At 34.9% G+C, this 23,240-nt stretch overlaps 1 protein-coding gene across 1 annotated transcript in view; it reads right to left on the bottom strand.

The window, feature by feature from the left end:
* Nucleotides 1-23,240, bottom strand: part of LOC138698346 (glucose dehydrogenase [FAD, quinone]-like) — a 45,726-nt gene continuing 22,486 nt past the window's right edge. The window contains exon 2 of the mRNA XM_069824202.1: nt 1-3,921. Coding sequence (XP_069680303.1) covers nt 2,597-3,921 — 1,325 coding nt within the window. The 3' untranslated portion in view covers nt 1-2,596. The remainder of the gene's footprint in view (nt 3,922-23,240) is intronic.

A 23,240-nucleotide genomic window follows, 5' to 3' on the forward strand; every position in this document is an offset into this window, starting at 1 on the left:
TTATTATACGTATATAGACTCGAATTTTAATGTGACAAATCTTCCGATAGCCCTGTTTCATTCTTCTCTGTTGTTCAGTTGCTCTTCATCGAAATTTGATCTCCTCATCGCTATTTGCATATCATTTCTCCAGGTTGATGCAGACCTTCCTCTCTTGCGTTGCCCTGGTGGTATCCATTCCAGCACATTTTGTGGTATTCTGTTATCGGCACATGTCCACACCATTTCAACTGTTTCGTTATATTGTCCAAAATTGTACTGTTCACTCCCATAATTTCTCTAATTTTTCTATTTCTGGTTTTTTTCTTTTCTTGACATTTGGGCTACTCGACGACAAACACCCATTTCAGTCACCAATAATTTTGATTCAGTTCTTTTCTTGTTTGACCAGATATCTGCATTATAAGTTATTACAATGCTATTGTACTTCTACCCATATATTTTTGTTCTTTTACTTATGGTTTTGTGTCACAGATTTCCGTTGAAAATAGATATATAGGATACTTTCCTTTGTTATTTGTGTGTTTTATTCCTTCCTCAAAGTCCCCTTATTATTTTACTTCTTGGTATTCAAACTCATTGTATATTTTAATAGTCTCTCCTAAAATATCTTGTTCTAGCCTACATGTCCAATAAGTAAATATTTTAGTATTCTTGTGTAAATGTTTAATCTCCATTTTAATATAGTAATAATAATAATAATAATAATAATAATAATAATAATAATAATAATAATAATAATTACAGGTTTCCCACTAAAGAACTTTTCCGTTTCGAACACATGTACGGTAATTTATGTTTAATAAAACTGAGATGCATGAAACTGGTACCAATAGAAAGAGAAACTGAAAAAGGTTTAGTACATTGCCTCAGAGGTGTTCAGTGTAATCCTGGTAATACGGCACACATGAAGCCTGTAGTCGAGCTCATCTCAGCTAAACCCTATCATGATAGATTGATGCGACGTGTCTTGCGATGCGTACTCGTAGATCAAGCATGTTCTATGGAAGAGTAGTATTTAGACTCTATCTTTAACATATCCCCATATGAGAAAACGCGAAAGATATCAGGTCTAGAGAACGTGGAGGCCAAGAAGGAAGTTCACGATCGTTACGACCAACCCAATCCACCTGATAATCGGTTGCTCAGATCTTCTCTGACACAGTCGACTTCGATATTTGGAACTCCCTACTGGCTCTGATTGTAGATTTTTGAGGACCTCTTAAGAAACTTTCACGGATACGCTCAACTGTTTCCTCGGTTACTGATAGGTATCCGGTTGATTTCCTCTTAAAAATGAATCCTCTTGCTTTAAAATCGAAGTATCACTTGCGAATTATAGGCCCATTGGGTTGTTCTGAATCGAACCTTGTTCGGAAATGTCGTTGGACACTAATAACTGACTGCTTAACATGAAACTCAAGGATACAAACAGCTTTTCTATTCTCAATAGTAGCCATTTGGTGTCAACAATGAAGAAATGTTATTACGCAGCAGTCTTACCATATTTATGATATTTTAAAATTAAACTTTCTGAGTTTCTCTTTCTATCGAATTGAATTTTATTTGTGGTCCATTAAACATAAGGTCAAGGCCGGCCTTAGGAATTGCGGGGCCCAGTTCGAAAAATTATTTGGGGAGCCCCAAATTCACAGGCAAGATCTGTAGAATCTATACTGGTAAACATAGTTTATTACAGACATGTATTTATTGTACAAAGAAAAATATATTAAGATATGCATTTAGTAAGTGTATGCGATTTACGCCTAATACAAAGTAAGCGTAAAGAAACAAAATAATTATGTCGATTAGGTCTACCTATAGATTTTTTTTACTAATTTCGGTACTGTAGCCTGATGATTTATTGTACCTAGACTCACAACTCCGCTGAATACACGCACACGCTACAGGACTCCCCTATTTACTGGGTCAGGGTACCCGGGAGCCACTGCAAGACACCACACACACTTGGACAGTGGACAGACAACCAATCCCCGTGGATAGATCCGAATTAAATCCCCCTGACTTCACAACCAGGAATCGAACCCGGGCCACTTTGATCAGGAGTCCAGCACGCTACCTCAAGACCAAGGAGGGGGCTTATCTGTAGACAGTCCGAAGAGCTAGAAAATTGTATATTGTATTGGCTATGCTATTATTTACGTTGCTACCTACTGTAATTGCATGCACCACTTCGTCTATCCGCGGGCTAAATTAAAGTCACCTAGTTGATGTTAGCTACTCTTGGAATAAGAGTTTTAAGAATGATCAAACTGGTGGTGAAATAGCCGCGCGCACTCAACTTCATGGTGAAATAATTTATGTACTACCGGAATTTAAAATTGTTTGTGTTATCTCTAAACAAATATATTATTATATAAGATGTAGATTGCAATAATATCTTAAGTAATTTTGTGTATTTGATAGGATTGAAGTGGATTATCCTAGTGTGGGCCCCCGTTAGAATTAAAGCCTAATGTTTTCGAAACCGGAAAGGTCTTTTTTTGGAAGCTCTGTATAATGAACATCCTACTGTATAATAATGTAGAATAATAAGTGCATATTTTATTTATACTGTCATTTCGACATTATCTTTTTATTTGTATGTTTCTTTAATAAGATCCGAGACTTTCTCCCCTATCATTATACAAGTAGCTGTTGGATTACCGCTAACTATCCTCGGCATAATTGAAGCATCAGCGACCCTCAAACCTCTCACCCCGTGTACTTTCAGTTCCGGACTCACAACGGCAGACGAATCTGTTTCAGGGCCCATTTTATTAGTGCCTACGTGATGATTTGATGTAAACAGAAACTCTTCATCCAACACTCTCCGTGGAGTAAATGTACCATTTTCCATATCTTCCTTTGTAATAATATATGTAGTGTTTATCATGAAACCTGCCTTGCTAAATGCTGTTGTTTCTGCAAGAGTTTTTCCAATGTCATAGCTGTCGATTAATATATCAATATCATCTGTATTTGATAAATAATTGCTATGAATAAGAGGAGAAACAAAGGGATCGGTGGTATTTATAGTCAAGAAGTTCTTAGTTTTCGGTTGGAGAAGAATTGAGTACATTCTAATTGAATCATAGTAACAGACGGGATATGCTTTATGAGTACAGCTTAAGAATGGAAGGAACATAATTAACAAATCCGGGTAATCATTATTTTTGTTTGCATACTCTGACTTAACATTTGCATAAGTCTGGGCCACTCCGAATCCTGACCATGGACTGTTTATTCTATTCTGACAGTATAAAAATCCATCTTCTAATATATTCATATCATGAGGAAGAAATTGAGATTCCTTTTTCAGATTAAAAAATATTCCTGGAAGTAATATATGATCTTGAAGATTGTATCCGACCTCGAGATTCTGAATAGGTTGAATCTTCAAGGCTTTTAAAGTTTCCCTCGGGCCTACGCCAGACAGTAAAAGAAGATGTGGAGAATTGAAAACTCCTGCACTGAGGATGACTTCCTTTTTGGCGAAAACCTCTCCCATAATCGTTCTATTATTCTCTATAGCGTATGCAACTCCGTATGCTAGTTTAGTGTCCGGGTGAATAAGGACTTTAGTGACCCTTACATTGGTAACAACTTTTAGATTTTCTCTTTGTCTTACAGGTGTTATAAAAGCTGCGTTTGTGCTTTGACGCGCACCCTGTGACTGCATAAACTGGCCACGCATCACTCCTGTCACATTTTCTGAGTTTATGTCCACTATAGAATATCCAATCTCTTGAAATGCTTCTAAAATGACGGGGACGTTTTTATCTTGATAAGGAAATCGTTCAACATCAAGGTATCCTCCTCTACTATGATGCCTGGTGTCCTTGTAGATGTCTGGATCTCTGTTGTTTTCAGATTTCTTGAAGTATGGAAGCACATCTTCGTAACTCCACCCCGCGTTACCTGTTTGAAATACATTGATTTGTAGATAATGTTTGTTGGATGAATGTATACTGAGTTTGTCGCATTTTCCTACTCTACTTCTAAAAATGTGACAAACTTGGAATATAAATTTGCAAAAATGCGACAAACACATTTTATTTGAGAAAACTTAAAAAAAAAAATGCAGATGATTACGGAGAATATGAAATCAGAGATGTGTATGAACTATGTAGTTCTGGAAAACTTGTAAATTTAAATGAAATGTTAATGCGATAGCAATGTTCAAGAAGAATATATTAAAACACCAGGTGGTTATGTGTACAAATGTGGAACTCTGAACAAGATTTACTTAATGTTCCAGTGTAACAGACGAAGCAGCAAAGGGCAAAGGTTAAATGAATTTCCACATTTCTTGAAGTATTTTGTCTCTATCTAGTTGATGACATTGACAACTGTTAGTATGCTATTGATAGGAGCATATCGATGGTGTTTGAGTAAAGAGAGGTAAGTCATAAAAATGACTTTTGAAATAAATCAAAATTAAACCGCGAACCCTTACTGCAAATAATTTTCTACACAAATGAAACACATCAAATGCTAGTATTATTTTTTTGTACTTGTATAATTATTTAACTTACGCATTCAAATGTGGAACAAAATGACTTAATCCTCTTTACCAGAACACCATCGAAAAGTTCTGGATATTTTATATAGGACCAATTGAACAGGATCAAATCTCTCACCGCAGATTATGTTAAGGACCAAATATCCAGGACTTTTAGACGGGACCAAATGTCCTGGAATGAGACACACTGCTGGCGTTTTTGAGATAAGAGTAGAACCAAGAAATTGTGCCTTCTATTATAAATTGGAACAACTAATTTGTCAATAAGTCTATGTTTACGAGAGTAAAATGCTTTGTTCAGGTGCAATAGTGTCAGCATTGTAATTTACAGAGTTTTATACTAATGATCAGTTACTGATCTTTTCCTATAGTATAATGCGTATCGGTTTATTTATACACCGTGTTCCGCTTAGACGGATAGAGAAATAAATGCTCACCATTTAAAATCAGATAAAGATATTGTTTTGATTTACATCCGACAAGATGCAGAAACTATCCAAGTTTATGCACTAATGGTTAAAAAATAGTTGCATGTTGATGCGCATGCGCACTAACGTTTATCATGGAAACAAGCCTGGCGCCATTCAGCAGAATATTCTGTCATTGGACCATTCTCCTTTATCGAGACTACAATCAAAGGGAATATGTATCTGGACATGTGCAGAACTTTTGTTGTTGATCAACTCCCCCAGGATCGGTTTTTCAGCAACAAGGAGGACCCTTGCCTGGCCATCTAGGTCACCCGACTTGACGCCCATTGACCTCTTTCTGGGGATTTATGACGAATGTTGTGTACCAACGTGGTACAGTTGACACTCTGGAAAAACTGAGACAACACATTATAAATGGAGCTGCGCTAATCATTCCACAAATATTATGGAACACATGGCAGAAGGTTGAGTATCTCTTGGATGTCTTCAGGGTAGCTCGAGGCGCACACATCGAGTTGCACTGACCATTCTCCGAAACTCGGAGAATTTTTACATCAAGTTATACAAAAAGTTATGTTATAAAACCATTATTTATACTTTAAATTAGCACTTATTTCTCGATCCCTCTAAACGGGACACGGTGTAGCTATATTTGTTGAGTTGCTTATTGATTAATCTATGATGATAGTTTTTATGGACACAGAATTATGTTATGTTTATTAGGTATTTATTTGTTTATTTACTAACTTATTTAAATTTATTAATTAAATAAATATATGTATATTCAGGTATGGACAGTTCAGAAACCATACAGAAATAAGAACAGAATTATTATTTTACTTCAGTAATATCTTCCATAAAACATCGTGCCATTTATATTTTGTGATGTATCATCCACATACATAGGTACATGAATTTTCCATTGAGTATATGAAATGTCATATTTCTGACTTACAGTGATTGGATTTTGTACATACAATATATCAACAAAACATAAGTAAGGTATTGTGTAGTGAAATTAGCAAGAAAATATTTTCAACTTTTATCAACTTGTACTTTTCGAACGTATACGTCACTTGAAGTCAATGTAAGCTATTATTGCTTCAATTCTATACCGAAACTCGTAACTATTTTACTCACCTGTTAGCTATAACGGATCCTGATGCACCAGCTCCAACCACGATGAAGTCGAAGTGTTGTTTATTGATGAGTCTTTGGGTTTGAGACACATCTACATCAACTTTGGTATTGATAATTGCAGTCACTAAACTTAGCAATGTCTGCAGCGAGGTGGAAGCAGGACAGCTATTCTCGATAGCTGCCATTCTGCATAAGAAATATCAAATGCTACGTTAAATAACCTTTTTGTGGATTTACGAAAATATTTGCTTTTTATTTTAGCCGTAATTGGCGTCATAACACACACTGAAGTCTAGTTTGCAATTAACACTTTCGCATAGTCAGTAAATTATGTTACAAAAATATCTGCAATTTAAACCTTTCTTTTTGTCGTTTATTTAGTTTGTGACAATCCTTTCCTTCCTTTCGTACTTTGTTTTTTCCATGTCTGTATTTTCAACTTCCTGTTCCGACTAACTGTTTTTCCTCTCTTTGTCCTTTTTTTAATTTTATGTATTTTTACTTCATATTTGTCTGTCGTTCTATCTTATATCTCTTATATTTTCCCACGTTTATTTCTGCTCATATAAATTCGCTATTTCTTCTTTTTATAGTCCTGTCATTTTTTATCCTTTTTCCTAATTTTTAAATTCCTCCATATGTTTTCCTCATCTGGATATTACTGAAAACTTTTGCTTTTTTTGTTTTTAATCTCATGAATCATTGTCCTCGATGCATTACTGATTTCATCACTAAATATGCAATTCTATCTGAAGGCATATTGTGTTAACGTTTATGAAACAAAACAAGTAAAGACTTATGAATACTACTGACTGGCAAACGTCGTAGCTTTATTTAAGTGAATTTCTTAGGTATTTCATTTTCCCGCTGTGGCTCCAATGATAAATGTAAGTTCTCCTCTTACATGTTGCGTTTTGTGCGTTGTAGCCCCAACGATAACTAAACACAAAATTCACCTATTACGAGTTTTATTTCCACACTGTGACTCCAGTTATAAGCAAACATAAATTCACATCTTACATTTTTCTGCTTTAGTTCGAATGACAAACAAATTATATATATATATATATATATATATATAGACACACACACACACACACGTGAGGTCTCGCCGTCCTCAATGAATAATCAAGACTACCTAAATGTAGTCAACATGTAGATACCTATTATCGGAGAAAAATTCGTTCCGGCAGCGGAAATCGAACCCAATATCTCTCAGCTTTGCGCGCTGAGTGCTCTTTCCAACTGAGCTATGCCGAGACCCGATTTACGGCGCCGGTCGAACCTTCCTCTTTTGTAAATGTAGGTAGCAGGCCATTGATGATACATATTTTAATGTATTATTTGCTTTGGTGTTTTCCGTTTGTTTTCTCTGTATGTAGTATTACAAAAGCTTGAAATGTCCTAACAACAAATTTCTTTGATACCTGTATATATAAACGTTAGCAGGAAGTTAATGTTTGGGGTTCTTCTGATCTTATACTTGTGTCCGTGCCTGTACATAGAACTCTAAATTGTACATATTCTGATAAACGTACGAATGTCAAATGCAAACAGTAAGTGGTTTTTTAAAGTGCATTCACGGAACACTAGATATATTTAGCTGAAACGCCTGTAGGAGTATCGTCGAGCTTTGTCGTGGTTCTGGCTGATGAGGACAGTACACTGCACTGTCATACGTGCTGCTCATAGTCGATGTTGCAGTTAACCTTACGGTTTACGAACTCCAAATGCGCTCTCTAATTACCACTAGAATCCTGCGTTTGGTTACATTGAATACAAGTTAGGTGTACATCGATCATACTAGCTTTACTTGGTACAGGGAACAAGTTACGAGTCAACGGTGCAGTTCAGCAATCTTCCCGCACGCTCCGGTACTGTGTTTACATCTGTTTATTCGTGTACCTGTGTGTATAAGTCGGTGAACAACAGGAATAATATTCGTGTACAAAATACCACTTGGATTTAATAACAACAATAAGAATTTTTTTATTCAAAAGCAGCTTACATGAGCCTATATGCAATAAAATATAATTTTTACTACGGAGAGACAAAATTAAAACAAATTCAGGAGCCAGACTCTTTCGTCTCAGAAGCCAGCACATTTTTTTCCAAACACGTAACGAGAAAACCATTCGAGCTAAGATAAATTTACTTAAATATATTGAACAATATTAAATACCTATTCAATGCAAACATACAGTCTCAAGCTATGTAGGATAATATTTTGAGATGCGCAACAAATTTAACAATATTAATTTAGATACAATTTCGAATTCCTTCCTGCAACCGCTTTTGTTAAGAAATCGAAGATTTAAACAATTTGGAACTCAATAAACAATTCAGGCGCCACATAAAACTTTTTAGTCGCCATGGGTACCTGATGCCCGGAATTTGTCTACCTCTGAGCGTAAATGCATTTAGTACTTTAGATCTAATTAATCTTTGAACTTCGGAAAACGTATTATGTGTTAAATATTATGTTAACAAGGTAACATATAATTTAACACGTGAAAGACACATAATATGTTTTTCGAAGTGATATAGTGTTAAAAGTTGTTAATCAAGATGTATAATGTTTGAAATTAACAAATGAAAAAAGCATTTAATGTCAGCGCATACTTGCAATAAAATAAAATTACGAGTACGAGCTTTACGTGCTACTCACTGCAATAAATGACAGTAAGCAGTTTTAAGTATTTCAAATGAAATATTTTCTTTCTGTCTGATGAAATACACTTTCTTCTTTCCTAATGACGTACTCACTACCAAATTCTTCTATTGGAACACTCATTTCTAACCGCCTAGCTTTGTTTTGTTTTCGTATATTCACTGAACAGCAGTGCTGAAGTAAGTAGCGTTGGATGCTGCCGATCTGTACTCCATACATACCTACACTGTTACAGATTGCATATATACCTACACTGTTACGGGTTGCTTGGAGGCTTTAGGTAATAAAATGAAGGACTCTAGTTTTCACATTTTTCACATGCTGGTTAGTCTAGTATGTTGTGTTTATGTTTCTTGGTTTCTGTAGGCATGGTGTCGTTAATCACCATATACGATGTTCCTAACCATACTCTTGGTATGTACAGAAAATGTAGTTTCCCCCCCCCCCCCACATTCTTGAACAGGGTCGATTTGGGAATTTGTCTTCCATTCATGCTGCTCCGCAATACTTTGCATGTGTTTGCAGAAATGAGCGGAGTATATGGCTTGAAATTCTTTTAAGCCTTTAAAATCATATCAGTATGCTCTTGAAGCACTCCCTTTAGCTGTTTTGAACGTTCCATTGAATATCCACGATGTCTCTATAACCTTCCAGAGACAGCACTATCTGTCGTATCAAAAGAGATCGGCCCTTACTTGCTACATTAAACAGGTTTTGCCCGCCTTCGCGCTTTTTATTGCGAAGCTGAGATCTACTGATCCGATAAACATGACCTGATCAAATAAAGTAACGAGCAGATTTTTGTCACTAATTGTGAAAGCTTTGTAGGCATTGGCAATATGAAAGCTGCATTCCAGATTTTGGATAAGACAAAAATATTAAAATGCAAATCATCCGAAATAAGTTAAGGTAGCCTATATGTACACCCACAAAACGCAAAAAATGATGAAAAATTAGAATTTTCAAAATAGAAAAGTTTCTCCTCTTTAATTTGATATAAGAATTTTCGATTTATGCGCACCGACTTCGTTGGGTTTGGAATGAAATAACAGTTGATTTAGTTGGATTTGGAAAACACCGTCAATTTTGACATTTAAAATCGACATGTCTCAGTTGGATTTGACTTATATTCTGTTATTAGAATTGTGTAACATGTATAGGAGAACACACTAAGCAGCATAGCTAAAAATCACCAAAAATTGACATAGTTGGTTTTGGAATCCATCTCTTCAATAAATTGTGAATCGGCTTTATACTTTATACTTCAGTAATACTGTAGTATCAATGTTATAAATCTATAAATAATGGATATTCTTAATATAATTTTAAAATTGTCAGATTGGTAGCACTTATAACTAATATCTTCATATCATTGCCATCGGAACACAACTATCACACTCCGACCCAATGTGGCAAACTAAGGAACTTCTACGTTACCTAATATCAAAAAGTTGCGTTATTCATTTTAAGTCTTGTATTTACTGATCTGGAAATATGGAAGTATTATCCATCTAGAACCCGCACACTGCACAGAGTGAACCTTAACTAATGTCATTTTTTCTGATGCATGATTCCATTAGTAAAGAGCATAAAAAAGAGTCAGATATCATTTTGCTATATTTTGAATAATTTTCCAGAAAACGTACATTTTAAAAGACATGAATTATGAGATCGTGGAACGTTGTAATAGTACGGAATACACATTAGGTTGTGTTGCTCTGAGCAACACCTTCATCTACTTCTTTTGATTAAGAAAGTGAGGGTGGGGAGTCATTGCCATGTACATTCTTTTAAACTCGTAAGAAAAAATACAGATGATATACTTTTTAATTTTTGTGTTTGAACTGTATTAGAGAACGGAGAATGTATAATGCTCATTTCACGTTAAACTAAATCTTCAGAAAAAAAAGTCGGCTTTGTTGGCGCAGTTGGTATAGCGCTGGTCTTCTATGCCCGAGGTTGCGGGTTCGATCCCGGGCCAGGTCGATGGCATTTAAGTGTGCTCGGCGGTTGCGAGAGTCGTTAAATAAAAGCATAACATAACAATTAAACAAATTAACTCTGCATTTCTACAACCTAATTTTAATTAAATGTTCAGAGAACATAGACAATAAGATACACTTGTTTCATATTAAATTTAAAAGATTTATTTTTTTGTATTTATATGTGCTATCTGTTAGGATGGAAGAGAAGGCCTTATGGCCTTAATTCTATCACATTAAATAAATAAAATAAAATAAATAAATAAATTAATTAATTCTTTTACACTCTTATTCAATTCAATATTCCAGAGAATGTAAACAGTATTGATGCTTATTTAACATTATAAAAACGAAATTTTAAAGCATTTAACTACGGAAAGTCATAGAAATAATATATTCTTCTTTTGCGTTAAACGAACGAAAATAAAAATATTATTTTAATCTCTTCCATTTTATTTTAATTAAATATTCGGTGAACACAGGAAATATAAAGCTTACTTTACGTTATACATACGTACTTAATGATTTTAAAAATTTCCTGAGCCCTCTTTAAAAGCAATTTTGTATGTTAAGTTTACATTTCTAGTTATCTTACCCGTCGTCTCGAACACGCCAACAGTTCAGGATACCTAGCCCTCGTATGTCTGCCTCTATTCAGGTAATAACCTTTATAGGTTGTCAGAGTGCATAACATTTTAAAATTACTTTATAGAACAAAAACTTACATTTGTTTGTATCATTTTTCTGCACATTTGAAGAACAAAAATAAAATTCTTTCAGTCATTAATACTGATTTCTTAAATTGACTAAGCATATTGGGAATTAATTGAATAGCTTTCCTAAAATACGCTATGAAATGTTTCACATAAAATAATTTTTATCTCGAAAAGGGAGTAAAACCGAACAAAATTATATTAAACTTTTAGTTTGAAATGTCTCAAAGACTAACCTCCGGAAATTAACGCCATTACTTACAGTTTACTCTGTTTATTAATTTTGTTTACCTCTTAAATTAATTAAAAATGTAATTCGCAGTTAGAATTCAGTAAGATTAGAACGTAATTATATTTAAATAGGTACTTTTCTTTCATAATATGAAACACTATGTTACCTTGTGTAGACTTCTAGACGACAACTACTGTAATATTACTGCAAGACGTTGTGTAGTATCGGTAGGCTGTGGTCTCAAAGGTACTGATTTCTACATTCCTTCTTATTTATAACATGTCAAGTGAAGTTATGTGACGAACATTTTTGCTACAAAAAATACGGTTTTCAGATATGTCTATACTTCAATCGTATATTATTGTACTGTGATAAACATAATTTATTGTCACTTGTTCTCAGAAAACTTCGTCTTGTTTTGAAGAACTGCTGTTGCATTAGTGAAGCGTGGTGAGTCAGTGAAGTTATGGTTTTACAGTGCAGTGAATAGTTCAGATCAATGATAATTTATAGTGTCAATGAAATGTGTTCTGTAGTGTCAGTGAAATGTGTTATAGAGTGTCAGTGTAATGTGTCCTAAAGTGTCAGTGAAATGCGTCATAGTGCCATTACAGCGAGTGAGATGAGAGTAAAGTGAAAGATTATGTATTTGACACGTTTTATTGAACCTGTGCGTGACATTAAGAGAGTTTAGTAACTCAAACATATTGTCTGTGAAAATTGTAAATGTTTTTAAAAATGTCAGAGAGGGACCGGTTATTGTCGGTTATTATAAAAATATCTTAAGGTTGTGAAGTTGTCAGTTATTATAAGAAATGGGAAACTTCAAACCTGGCGACAATTCCTAGTCAGGTCAGTCATGCTCCCAGCTTCTGACAAAGTGGCAGCAATAAAGTAATAAAATATAATGTTCCGAAAGACCTGGGTATGATACACAAAACATACGGTAAGTGTTACAAAGAAACCGCACCATAGCCGGTGACGCGGTAGAGGTGAGAATACAAAAATTAATACATCAATAAGAAAACAACGATGCAACAACAATGTTGAGTAAGTAAATAAATTGCATTTAATTTCTTTGACGACATACAATTCGCAGTATGTAATAAAGAATAAACAAGTGCCATCTTACTTAAAATAAACAATTTTATTACTTTAATATTAATTTAATTTAATTAATTTTTTACAATAATAGGTAAAAGTTCGCGTCACACCTTTCACCTTGTGGAGGCACACCAATGAGCCGCGTCACGCCTGTTGCGGAACACTGAGTCTTAGGAGATACCATAATGGCATATAGCCTAAGGCCATCTAGAGAAACTACACTTTCCAATGGTGAAAGAATTATTCAAATCGGTGAAGTAGATTCTAAGATTATCTCATACAAACACCCTCTCTTTATATATTAATATTGATTACCCTTTACATAATATGCCTTCATAAAATATCAAAATAGTGTTAAATGAATATCTTCCGTTTGTTATGCAATGCCACCTTAAATAAACGCAGAGTCATTACTTTCCACTCCATTATGTTAGACTGAGGTGACACTGACATACTTGTAAAACGCATTGTTATTTTGAAACTTACATATATCATTACATATCAGTCCTAACAAAATTTTGCATGGAAATAGAACTTGTCGGATACTTTTTAAAACAACTTTTTTTATCGGAATATGTATGATAAGAACTTTCTTGTGTTAAATATTAACGTACCTTGTTAACATGTTTCTACCTATTTTCGGTCATCTTCGGAACTGGTCGTTGTTGGTCTTGGCGCCTCTTGTTTCCTGTGTGGGTGCGTTCGTAGTGTAGAGTCAAAGAGTGTATGTGTTTTGAAATTGAGTTGTGTGTTGAGAATATCGTTGGGGTGTGTTTTCGTGTATCTTCATATATCATATTGTTCTAGTGTGTTGAGTTTCTGGCTTTTTGGTTGGATGTGCAGTATTTCCATGTCTGTGTTGATGTCTCTGTAGGTGTGGTTGGCATTTGTGATGTGTTCTGCATATGTGGAGGTATTTTGTAATTTTTTATGGCTGTGATGTGTTCTTTGTAACGTGTTTGAAATGATCTGCCTGTCTGCCCTATGTAGAAGTTGTTGCAGGTGTTACATTTGAGTTTGTATACGCCTGTGTGGTTGTATTTGTTTGTGTTGTTTGTGTGTTGAGATGTTTTTTGTAGAGTGCTATTTGTTCTGTATGCAATGTTGTAGTTTAATTTCTTGGATGAGGTTGCAATTTTATGTGTGTTTGTGTTGTATTCTTCTGTTTTTTGTGGTTTTGTTTTGTCTTACGTATTATGTTGTCTATTATGTTGGGGTTGTATCCGTTTTCTTGTGCTATGTATTTGATTGTGTTTAGTTCTTCGTTGTAATCTTGTTGGTTCATTGGTATGTTGCGTAGTCTGTGTAGCATTGTTCGGAATGCAGCTTGTTTATGTTGTGTGGAGTGGTTGGATGTGTTGTGTATGTGTGTTGTTGTTGTTGTTGTTGTTGTTGTTGTTGTGGGTTTTTCTGTATACTTTGAATGTGTGTTTTTTTTGTCTACTTTTGTTATTGCGATGTCTAGAAAATTTATGAATTTGTTGTTTTCAATTTCTAATGTGTAGTGTAGCTTTGGGTGTATTTTGTTCACGTGTTGATGTAGGTTTTGGATCTGTCTTTTGTTTCCTTTGTACAGTATTAGTATGTCACCTACGTATCTGTGCCAATATATGATGTTGTCTGCGTGTTTGCTGTTGTCTTTGTTTAGTATGTATGTCTGTTCTATGTGGTGTAAGAATATTTCTGCTAGTATGCTGGAAATGGGTGATCCCATGGGTAGGCCTTCGGTTTATGTGTAATATTTGTTATTGTATGTGAAGTAGTTTTGTTTTGTGATGATGTCTGTGGTGTGGATGATTTCTTTGATTTGTTCTTGTGGTGTGTTGTTGTTTTTGAGCATTTCTTCTAGTATCTGTAGTGTATCTTTTATGGGTATAGATAGATAGATAGATAGATAGATAGATAGATAGATAGATAGATAGATAGATAGATAGATAGATAGATAGATAGGTAGGTAGGTAGGTAGGTAGGTAGGTAGGTAGGTAGGTAGGTAGGTAGGTAGGTAGGTAGGTAGGTAGGTAGGTAGGTAGGTAGGTAGGTAGGTAGGTAGGTAGGTAGGTAGGTAGGTAGGTAGGTAGGTAGGTAGGTAGGTAGGTAGGTAGGTAGGTAGGTAGGTAGGTAGGTAGGTAGGTAGGTAGGTAGGTAGGTGGATGGCTAGATGGATGGTTGGATAGATGGATGGATGGATGGATGGTTGGATAGATGGATGGTTGGATAGATGGATGGATGGATGGATGGATGGATGGATGGATAGATGGATGGATGGATAGATAGACAGACAGACACACAGACAGACAGATAGATAGACAGACAGACAGACAGACAGAGAGAGATAGATAGATAGATAGATAGATAGATAGATAGATAGATAGATAGATAGATAGATAGATAGATAGATAGATAGATAGATAGATAGATAGATAGATAGATAGATAGATAGATAGATAGATAGACAGACAGACAGACAGACAGACAGACAGACAGACAGACAGACAGACAGACAGACAGACAGACAGACAGGTATAGGTAGGTAGGTAGGTAGGTAGGTAGGTAGGTAGATAGGTAGATAGATAGATTTATTTATTCGTTCCATAATATTCTTACATTTGCTTTATAGCATAGACTTAAGAACATGTCCAATTCTTACGTTTAACAATAAAATGCAATACATATAAAATGCAAATATGAAATATGTACAGAATTAATACCTTAATAACAATAATATTTTATACAATGTAATATGTTTACCATTTAATAGTATTATAATATTTACACAGTACTGTGAAATGTCAAGAATTCATCTACAAATAGAAAGTGTGAGATATTAAGTAATTTTTTAGTTTTACCTTAAATAATGCACGGTTTTGGCTATGATTCTTAATGTCTTCAGGGAGACTATTGAACATTTTTATCGCCATGTAACGTACTCCCCTTTGAAATCATGATAAATTTGATGATGGCGTATGAAAATAATTCCTTCTGCGCGTATTTATTCTATGTATGGCTGAGTTAGTTGGAAAATTTTCTTTATTACATTAGAGGAAATTTATTGTAGAGTATATGTATTGATTTGTTAAGGTTAGAATCTCTAATTTTTTTAAAAATAATCTACATGATTCTCTAGCCTTTGCTCCAACTATTATTCTGATGGCTCTTTTTTGTAATAAGAATATATTTTTACTATCTGCAGAATTTCCCCAAAATATTATTCCGTAGGACATAATGGAATGAAAATAGGCAAAATATATTGTTTTGAAGATACTGTTGTTTAGAAATTGTTGTAACGACCTAATTGCGAAGGATGCTGAACTAAGTTTGGGGGTTATTTCTTTGATATGATTTTTCAAATTTATAGTATTATTAAATACCAGCTATAACGGCTGGGGGGATCATCGTGCTAACCACACGATACCTCCATTCTGGTTGGATGATCGTCCACCTCTGCTTCGGCATGTGGGCGTGAGGCCAGCAGCCGGCTGGTCGGTCTAGGCCCTTCACGGGCTGTAGCGCCACGGATTATTATTTATAGTATTATTAATATGCAAAGCAAGAAATTTGGTTATTGATGTTTCTAGTAGAGGTATATTGTTGATAGTTGTGTCCAATGTTTCAGAGATTAAATTTGAAGTGACTTTAAATTGAATTATGTTAGTTTTATTATAGATATAGGTATAGGTATAGGTTAGTTATGTCGAAAGTTGCTAATGTTGTGCTGTGTGGGATATGTTTGTCTTTTATTTTATTTACTATGTCTATGTTGTTTTTTTATTGTTGTTTGTTTTTCTAATTTTATGTTGTTCCTTATGGTTTTGTCCATGTATGTGGCTAGTTTGTGTGTTGGTGCATTTCGATGATTGACTAATGGTCTGATGGGTATGTTTTCTTTATGTATTTTCTGTAGTGCATTTAGTTTTGGTGCTTCTGAAACAACAACTAAAACCAATCAAACCAACTGGACGATTCCTTGTCTCATGTAACTCTTCTACATATTTCGTTCATCTGTTTAGTATTCCATGTTTGTTTGTTATTTCATTTCCGTTGTCCTCTATCAACCACATGGATTTCCTGTTCTTATTTGAAGTCCAAACATTTTACTTCGCGGTACATTAAATCATATTTTCCTTCTCTAGGTCCTCTACTTCTTCACATTTCTCTTTCATCCAGTCTTCTTAAGAAATTATATTTATTTCTGTGATATGAGAGAAAAAAATGATTTTAATACCTCAGTATATAGACTTACTAAGTCATACAATTCCAACAAATGTCTGCAAAGGTTGGAAAATAAATTTCCAATCTACATTTTGTTTAATTTTAGCAAGGCTACTTTCAAATTATAACTCTCTTACTTAATTACTTAAAAATGGCTTTTAAAGAATTCGGAGGTTCATTGCCGCCCTCGTATAAACCCGCCATTGGTCCCTATCCTCAGCAAGATTAATCCAGTCCCTACCACCTCCCTCAAACCAATTTTAGTATTATCCTTCCACCTATGTCTCTCCTCCCCATAGGTTTTTTTCCCTCAGGTTTTCCAACTAACACACTATGCATTTTTGGATTTATCCTTACGTGCTACATGCACTGCCCATCTCAAACGCATGAGTTTAAAGCTTCTAATTATGTCATGTAAAGAATACAATGTGTGCAATTCTGCGTTGTGTAACTTTCTCCATTCTCCTCTAACTTCATCCCTCTTAGTCCTAAATATTTTCCTAAGCACCTTTTTCTCGAATACCCTTAACCTCTGTTCCTCTCTCAAAGTGAGAGTCCAAGTTTCGCAACCATACAGAACAACCGGTAATAAACCTGTTTTATAATTTCTAACGTTCAGTTATTTTGAAAGCAGATTGGATGATAAAATCTTCTCAACCGAATAATAGCAAGTGTTTCCTATATTTATTCTACGTTTAATTTCCTCTCGTGTGTCATTTATATATTTTCTTATCGTTGCTCCAAGATATTTGAATTTTTCCACCTTTTCAAAGGATAAATTTCCAATTGTTATATTACCATTTCATACTATGTTCTGGTCACGAGACATAATCATAAACTTTGTTTTTTCGGAATTTACTTCCAAACCATTACTTTCTTCAAGTTAATTTCTCGTGTTTTCCCTAATAGTTTATGGATTTTCTCCTAACACAGATCGGCAATTGTAGTACATTTAGTACTTGTAGAATGATACTTCTCAACTCCCACCTCTACTCTCTAGTTCACCTGTACATGCAGAATTGGTTGACGTGTAGCATGCGAGGTGAATGAGCTAGGTAGGTTCGCTGCGGTCACTGATCTAGTATATTCACGTAATCCGCATAAAGAAGCAGCTGATGTAACCCGTTCAATTCCAAACCATGTCTGTTTTCCTGGACTTCTCTAATGGCATATTATAGAGAAATGTTAAAAAGTAAAATTGATAGCAGCTCCTAGCTTTAGCCTTCAGTGAATTAAAGGGGTGAGAATGATATAGTCCTAAGCCACATAGGCAACATTTTACAGGAGAGCGTATTCAAGGTTTAGAGTCCAATGATATTAGGTGCTGTATCATAATTTCTTCGGCGTATACTTACGTCATTTGTTGAGTAACTTTGTATATAATATTTTACTAGTAGCTTCCCCATATATGAACTCGCACAAAAGCTTAAACTATCTCATTCTCATCCCTTCAAGTGGAAAAGCATTGGACAGAATCTGGTCTATACGAACTCTGCTGCATGTTTCACTGAGACACGTTTTAATTAATCGAACTAGTTTCTTGAGAATACCAAATTCAATAAGAATATTATATAAAACTTTTCTCTTAACTGAGTCATGTGCCTTTTTAAAATGTATAAATAACTGATACAATGTGCTCTTTTACTCCCATTTTTTCTCCACTACCTGTCAAATACTAACCATCTGATCACTAGTCGGTCTATTTACGCCTAAAACCTCATTGATGATGCCGAATAATTTTAATTATACTGTACATCTGTGGTTGGTTAATTTTACCGTTCTATTTCAAAGATAAGTTTTTAATTGTACAATTCATTTGTAATTTTGTTGGTTATCTTGAGCTTTTATATATTTATGGTTCTTAGATATTCATCATCATCATCATCATCATTATCATCATCATCGACATGCAAAGTATTGGGTCTCATTGGCCCGTTATGGTCTCGTAAACTTTAAATGAAGACAAGCATTTCAAAATGAGTTGTCTCCATCGTAGTTAAAAGATCCGATCTGCTCCGACCAGCATTTCCTTTTTAACATTATATTAAGATGTGAGAAACCTCGGTTTGTTTCTTTATCTTTGCGATTTGAATTCCGCGTTTATTAAATGTAGAAAAAATGCAACATAGTCATTTTTTTAAGGATGGAGAAAACACGTTTTGAAACGAATATCATCATAATGGAAAATATAGCTATTTCCAAATCAAATTTAGAATATTCGTTCTATCACTTAGGCTATATACTTTTTATAAATGAAGCGTTGGGCCGAGTAACGGTCTATGTTACAATTTTAAAAAATCGAATTTTTAATGGAATAATGCTCTGTATAGTCTTACACAGCTGTCATAAAAAATATTTTTTTTAATATATGTATCAGAGGCGGATTTACACGAGTTAATAATCCATGGTCCTACAGCCCCTGAAGGGCCTAGACCGACCAGCCGGCTGCTGGCCTCACGTCCACATGTCGAAGCAGAGGTGTACGATCATCCAACCAGAATGGAGGTATCGTGTGGTTAGCACGATGATCCACCCAGCCGTTATAGCTGGAATTCGCAACCGGATTTCGCTACCTATCATAGCTCCCCAAGTGCATTACGATGCTGGGTGGGCACCGGTCCCATACACTGGCCGAAATTTCATGAGACAATTTCTTCCCCCATGGGGACTCGAACCAGCGCGCATTCCGTAACGCGAGTCCTAGGCAGGATGCCTTAGACCGCGATGCCACGGCGCGGGACATTTACACGAGTTACAACCATGAATTTTTTGGTTGGAACAACGGCCCATGTCACTAGTCACTTCTAGCGTATCCAGTTTTTTTACATCGCATCGGGAGGTACTGCACGGGAGTTTGTTCTCTTTTCGAATACTGGGTAATTGAACTCTGTATGTCAGGTTTCGGTTGATCTATTACGTAAAATGGACGACTGAAAGACAATGACGATTTCTGCGGTCGATATTAGGTATTGACCGGCTTTAAAAAAAAAAAAAAAAAAAAAAAAAAAAAAATCCAGACAAATTAATATAAATAAGTGGAAAGATGTGTCACGGAAGTCGCTGAGGGATAGTGGTCTTGAGTATACAACAAGGAACACGAAGTCGCAAGTTAGCGTGAAAGATCCCCCAAGTAATGGAAGTTCCTGTCTGTTATTTTTGCAGTATTTTATTAGTTGCATTTTAATTTGCACTTTACCTAGTGTTAGTCCATCTATGTTGTATTTTGCCACTATAGTTTAGCTTAGAATTTTATCAAGGTATCTCATTTCAGGAACAGATTTGTGGAAATTCTTGTAAGGAGATGTGCTCACAGCTTGCTCTTGATGCCAGAAAGGAGCTGTTTAGAATGTATTACTTACAGTCAGTATTTAAAAACTGTGATTGTTATTGTCTTCAATATTAATAAAATTTTTATTTAACAGATAAGCCATCTGTTGGGATGGATATTGAGTATTCGGGACAGGGCCAGGGGTTCAAATTTCATCCCCCAACAATTTCTAAAATGTAATATTTAATTTTCTTTATTCATTTGTTATTGTTACAACTTTCATCAATTTAATGGTGTCCCTACATCTCAATACTGCAATTATTTTCTAATAATAGTGTTATTTGGTCAATATTGTTTGTTTATTCATAATATGACATTGAGTGTAACTTCAATCAGGGGCGGCTTTTGGGCCAGTGCCACTGTGCCATGGCACCACCAATGAAAGAAACAAAAAATAATATCCTTAAAAGGAGTTGTAGTTGATTATTTCTACACATTTTATTCGTATGTCATGTGAACGAGCGCGCGCACAGATCGGAACGCACTCTTGCAGCGTTTCTCTCAAGTTGGAGCCAGTTCGGTGTGGCACTGTCTTCGTCCATATAATACTGTACAAAAGGCTACTGATTCTAGTTTATATGCGTTTCTTATGGCAGACTATGAGCCGAATTCAATTTAACTCAGTAGTTAACATTCCGCCAGATGGCAGGGTTGTTTGAGACGTTAGGCAGGGAACCATCAAGCGCAGGCTTTCAGTAAAACACAAGTTAAAGTTCCGCGCCAAATCTTAAATTAATGTTACCAATTCAAAATTAATGCACACAACTTGGGTTTGAATGTGTAAATTATTATCCATTTAAATATATTGAATGCAGACATAGTCAGCCATGGTTCTTTTTAGAAAGATGAATATTTTTTTCATATTATGTAACACTATTTGTTAATTTTGTGCAATATTTATTTTATTCTTTTAGTAGGTTATTTTACGACGCTTTATCAACAGCTTAGGTTATTTAGCGTCTGAATGAGATGAAGGTGATAATGCCGGTGAAATGAGTCCGGGGTCCAGCACCGAAAGTTACCCAGCAATTGCTCATATTGGGTTGAGGGAAAACCCCGGAAAAACCTCAATCAGGTAACTTGCCCCGACCGGGAATCGAACCCGGGCCACCTGGTTTCGCGGCCAGATGCGCTAACCGTTACTCCACAGGTGTGGACTATTTGCTCTATTTTGCGGCAACTAAATATCGCTATATTGTTGCTAGTATTAATTCTTTGTTAACGATACATGAGATCTGTGCAGGACATGAACATGTGTTATTCTGGCTGCTGCCTTGGATTCATCCTCTGTTTAAATAAAGTGCAAACGTGTTCATTTATTATCTATATCATTGTTATTCTCGTGTGTTTTTGCCAGTAATTTTACTAGTTATAAATGTCATTTGTATTTGACTTAACAATACTGAGAAAGTTTTGCATTATCTGTATATTTTGTAAATTTCGTTATTAGTTTCGGAAATGTTATTGTAACTGTTACTAGATGCATTATTAACTGCACACCTGGTAAAAATAGCTGGTTTAATTAATGTGTTTTATGTAACATAATGTAAACGTGAGCTGTGATTGTTACCTTTCACTAGGGTGATTTCCATGCAACTTTTTTTTTTTTTGGACACCACCACCAGAATGCCTCACCGGCCGCCACTGTCTTCAATAAATTACCTGGTGTTAATTCATATTAATATATATCATTTAAAATAAATGTCATAACCATTTTGTTCATAATTTAACCGTTTTATTGATTTTTTCCATATTTGATAATATTTTGATTGTATAAAACAGTTTATTGTCTGTAATTCCCCGGTAGCATTTCTGGGAGATAAAAATGTTGCAAATTTCTACGATGTTTAATATGACTTTCAATAAGATAAATCGTAGATCTATACTTCGCTTAGTGTACAGAATACTGTATATTGATGGAATAACTGTGTATGTTGCCCGTCCGATAGTAATTTATGAGCGGAATTACGATGTAACATTTTTGGTCCTCCTGCACAGTTAGCATATTGTAACATAGACCGTTGTTCGACCCAACGCTTCAAATAAAGTTTCTTTATAACATTAAATATAGGAAAGCTGCAAGCAGTCTTCCATACTTTTTTTTACCTGGAATATAATATGCGGTACCTACGTACGCATGAATATAAATACAGAAAAATCTATACAATAATTATTGCAAATCAAGGATTATACTTTCACGATTAATTTAGTGATAGTAATATATTTATATTTTTCTTTATACACTATCTGGCGTGAAATTTTTTATGGACTTAATATGTATGTTACACAGTGGTGTCTGCTTTACCTTTGTGGCTGGAAATTTCCATACAACGTAAGCTTACGACAACATACTAAAGCTTGTAGATAACCAGCAATTTACTTTTAAGGATAAACATGAAATCAACTTTTACGTAAAAAGATAGACGTGGCTTCCCATTATATTGTATAAAAAACTTAGTTATCTGTTATTTATAGTCACCTAAGGTACGTAACCCTTTTGTGGGGTAACCATACTTCGGTTTCAAAGTTGTTTATTCTTCAGAAGTGAGCAGTGAGAATTATCTGTGGTGTGTCTTCTAGAACTCATTGTAAACCACTTTTCGTTCAACTAGGAATACTTACGTTACCGTCAATGTTTATTCTCGAATGCCTTCTGTATGTTAAGCGTAATGTGTATAATCTTCCTACTTGCTCATCTATTCATAATTATTCAACCCGTTCCAGACTTGATAATTATATATTTAACCAAGTACAAATACAGTACTACAAGCAATTGTTTTATGTCCATATCATATAAACTTTGTAACTCTTTACCCATGAATATAAGAAATAAATTATATTTTATTTTCAGAAGTTTAGTGAGAAAGGCATTGATGGCAAATCCACTCTACAGTGTCAATGAGTT

Source organism: Periplaneta americana, chromosome 1, assembly GCF_040183065.1.
Source record: "Periplaneta americana isolate PAMFEO1 chromosome 1, P.americana_PAMFEO1_priV1, whole genome shotgun sequence".
In the NCBI taxonomy this organism is placed as follows: domain Eukaryota; kingdom Metazoa; phylum Arthropoda; class Insecta; order Blattodea; family Blattidae; genus Periplaneta; species Periplaneta americana.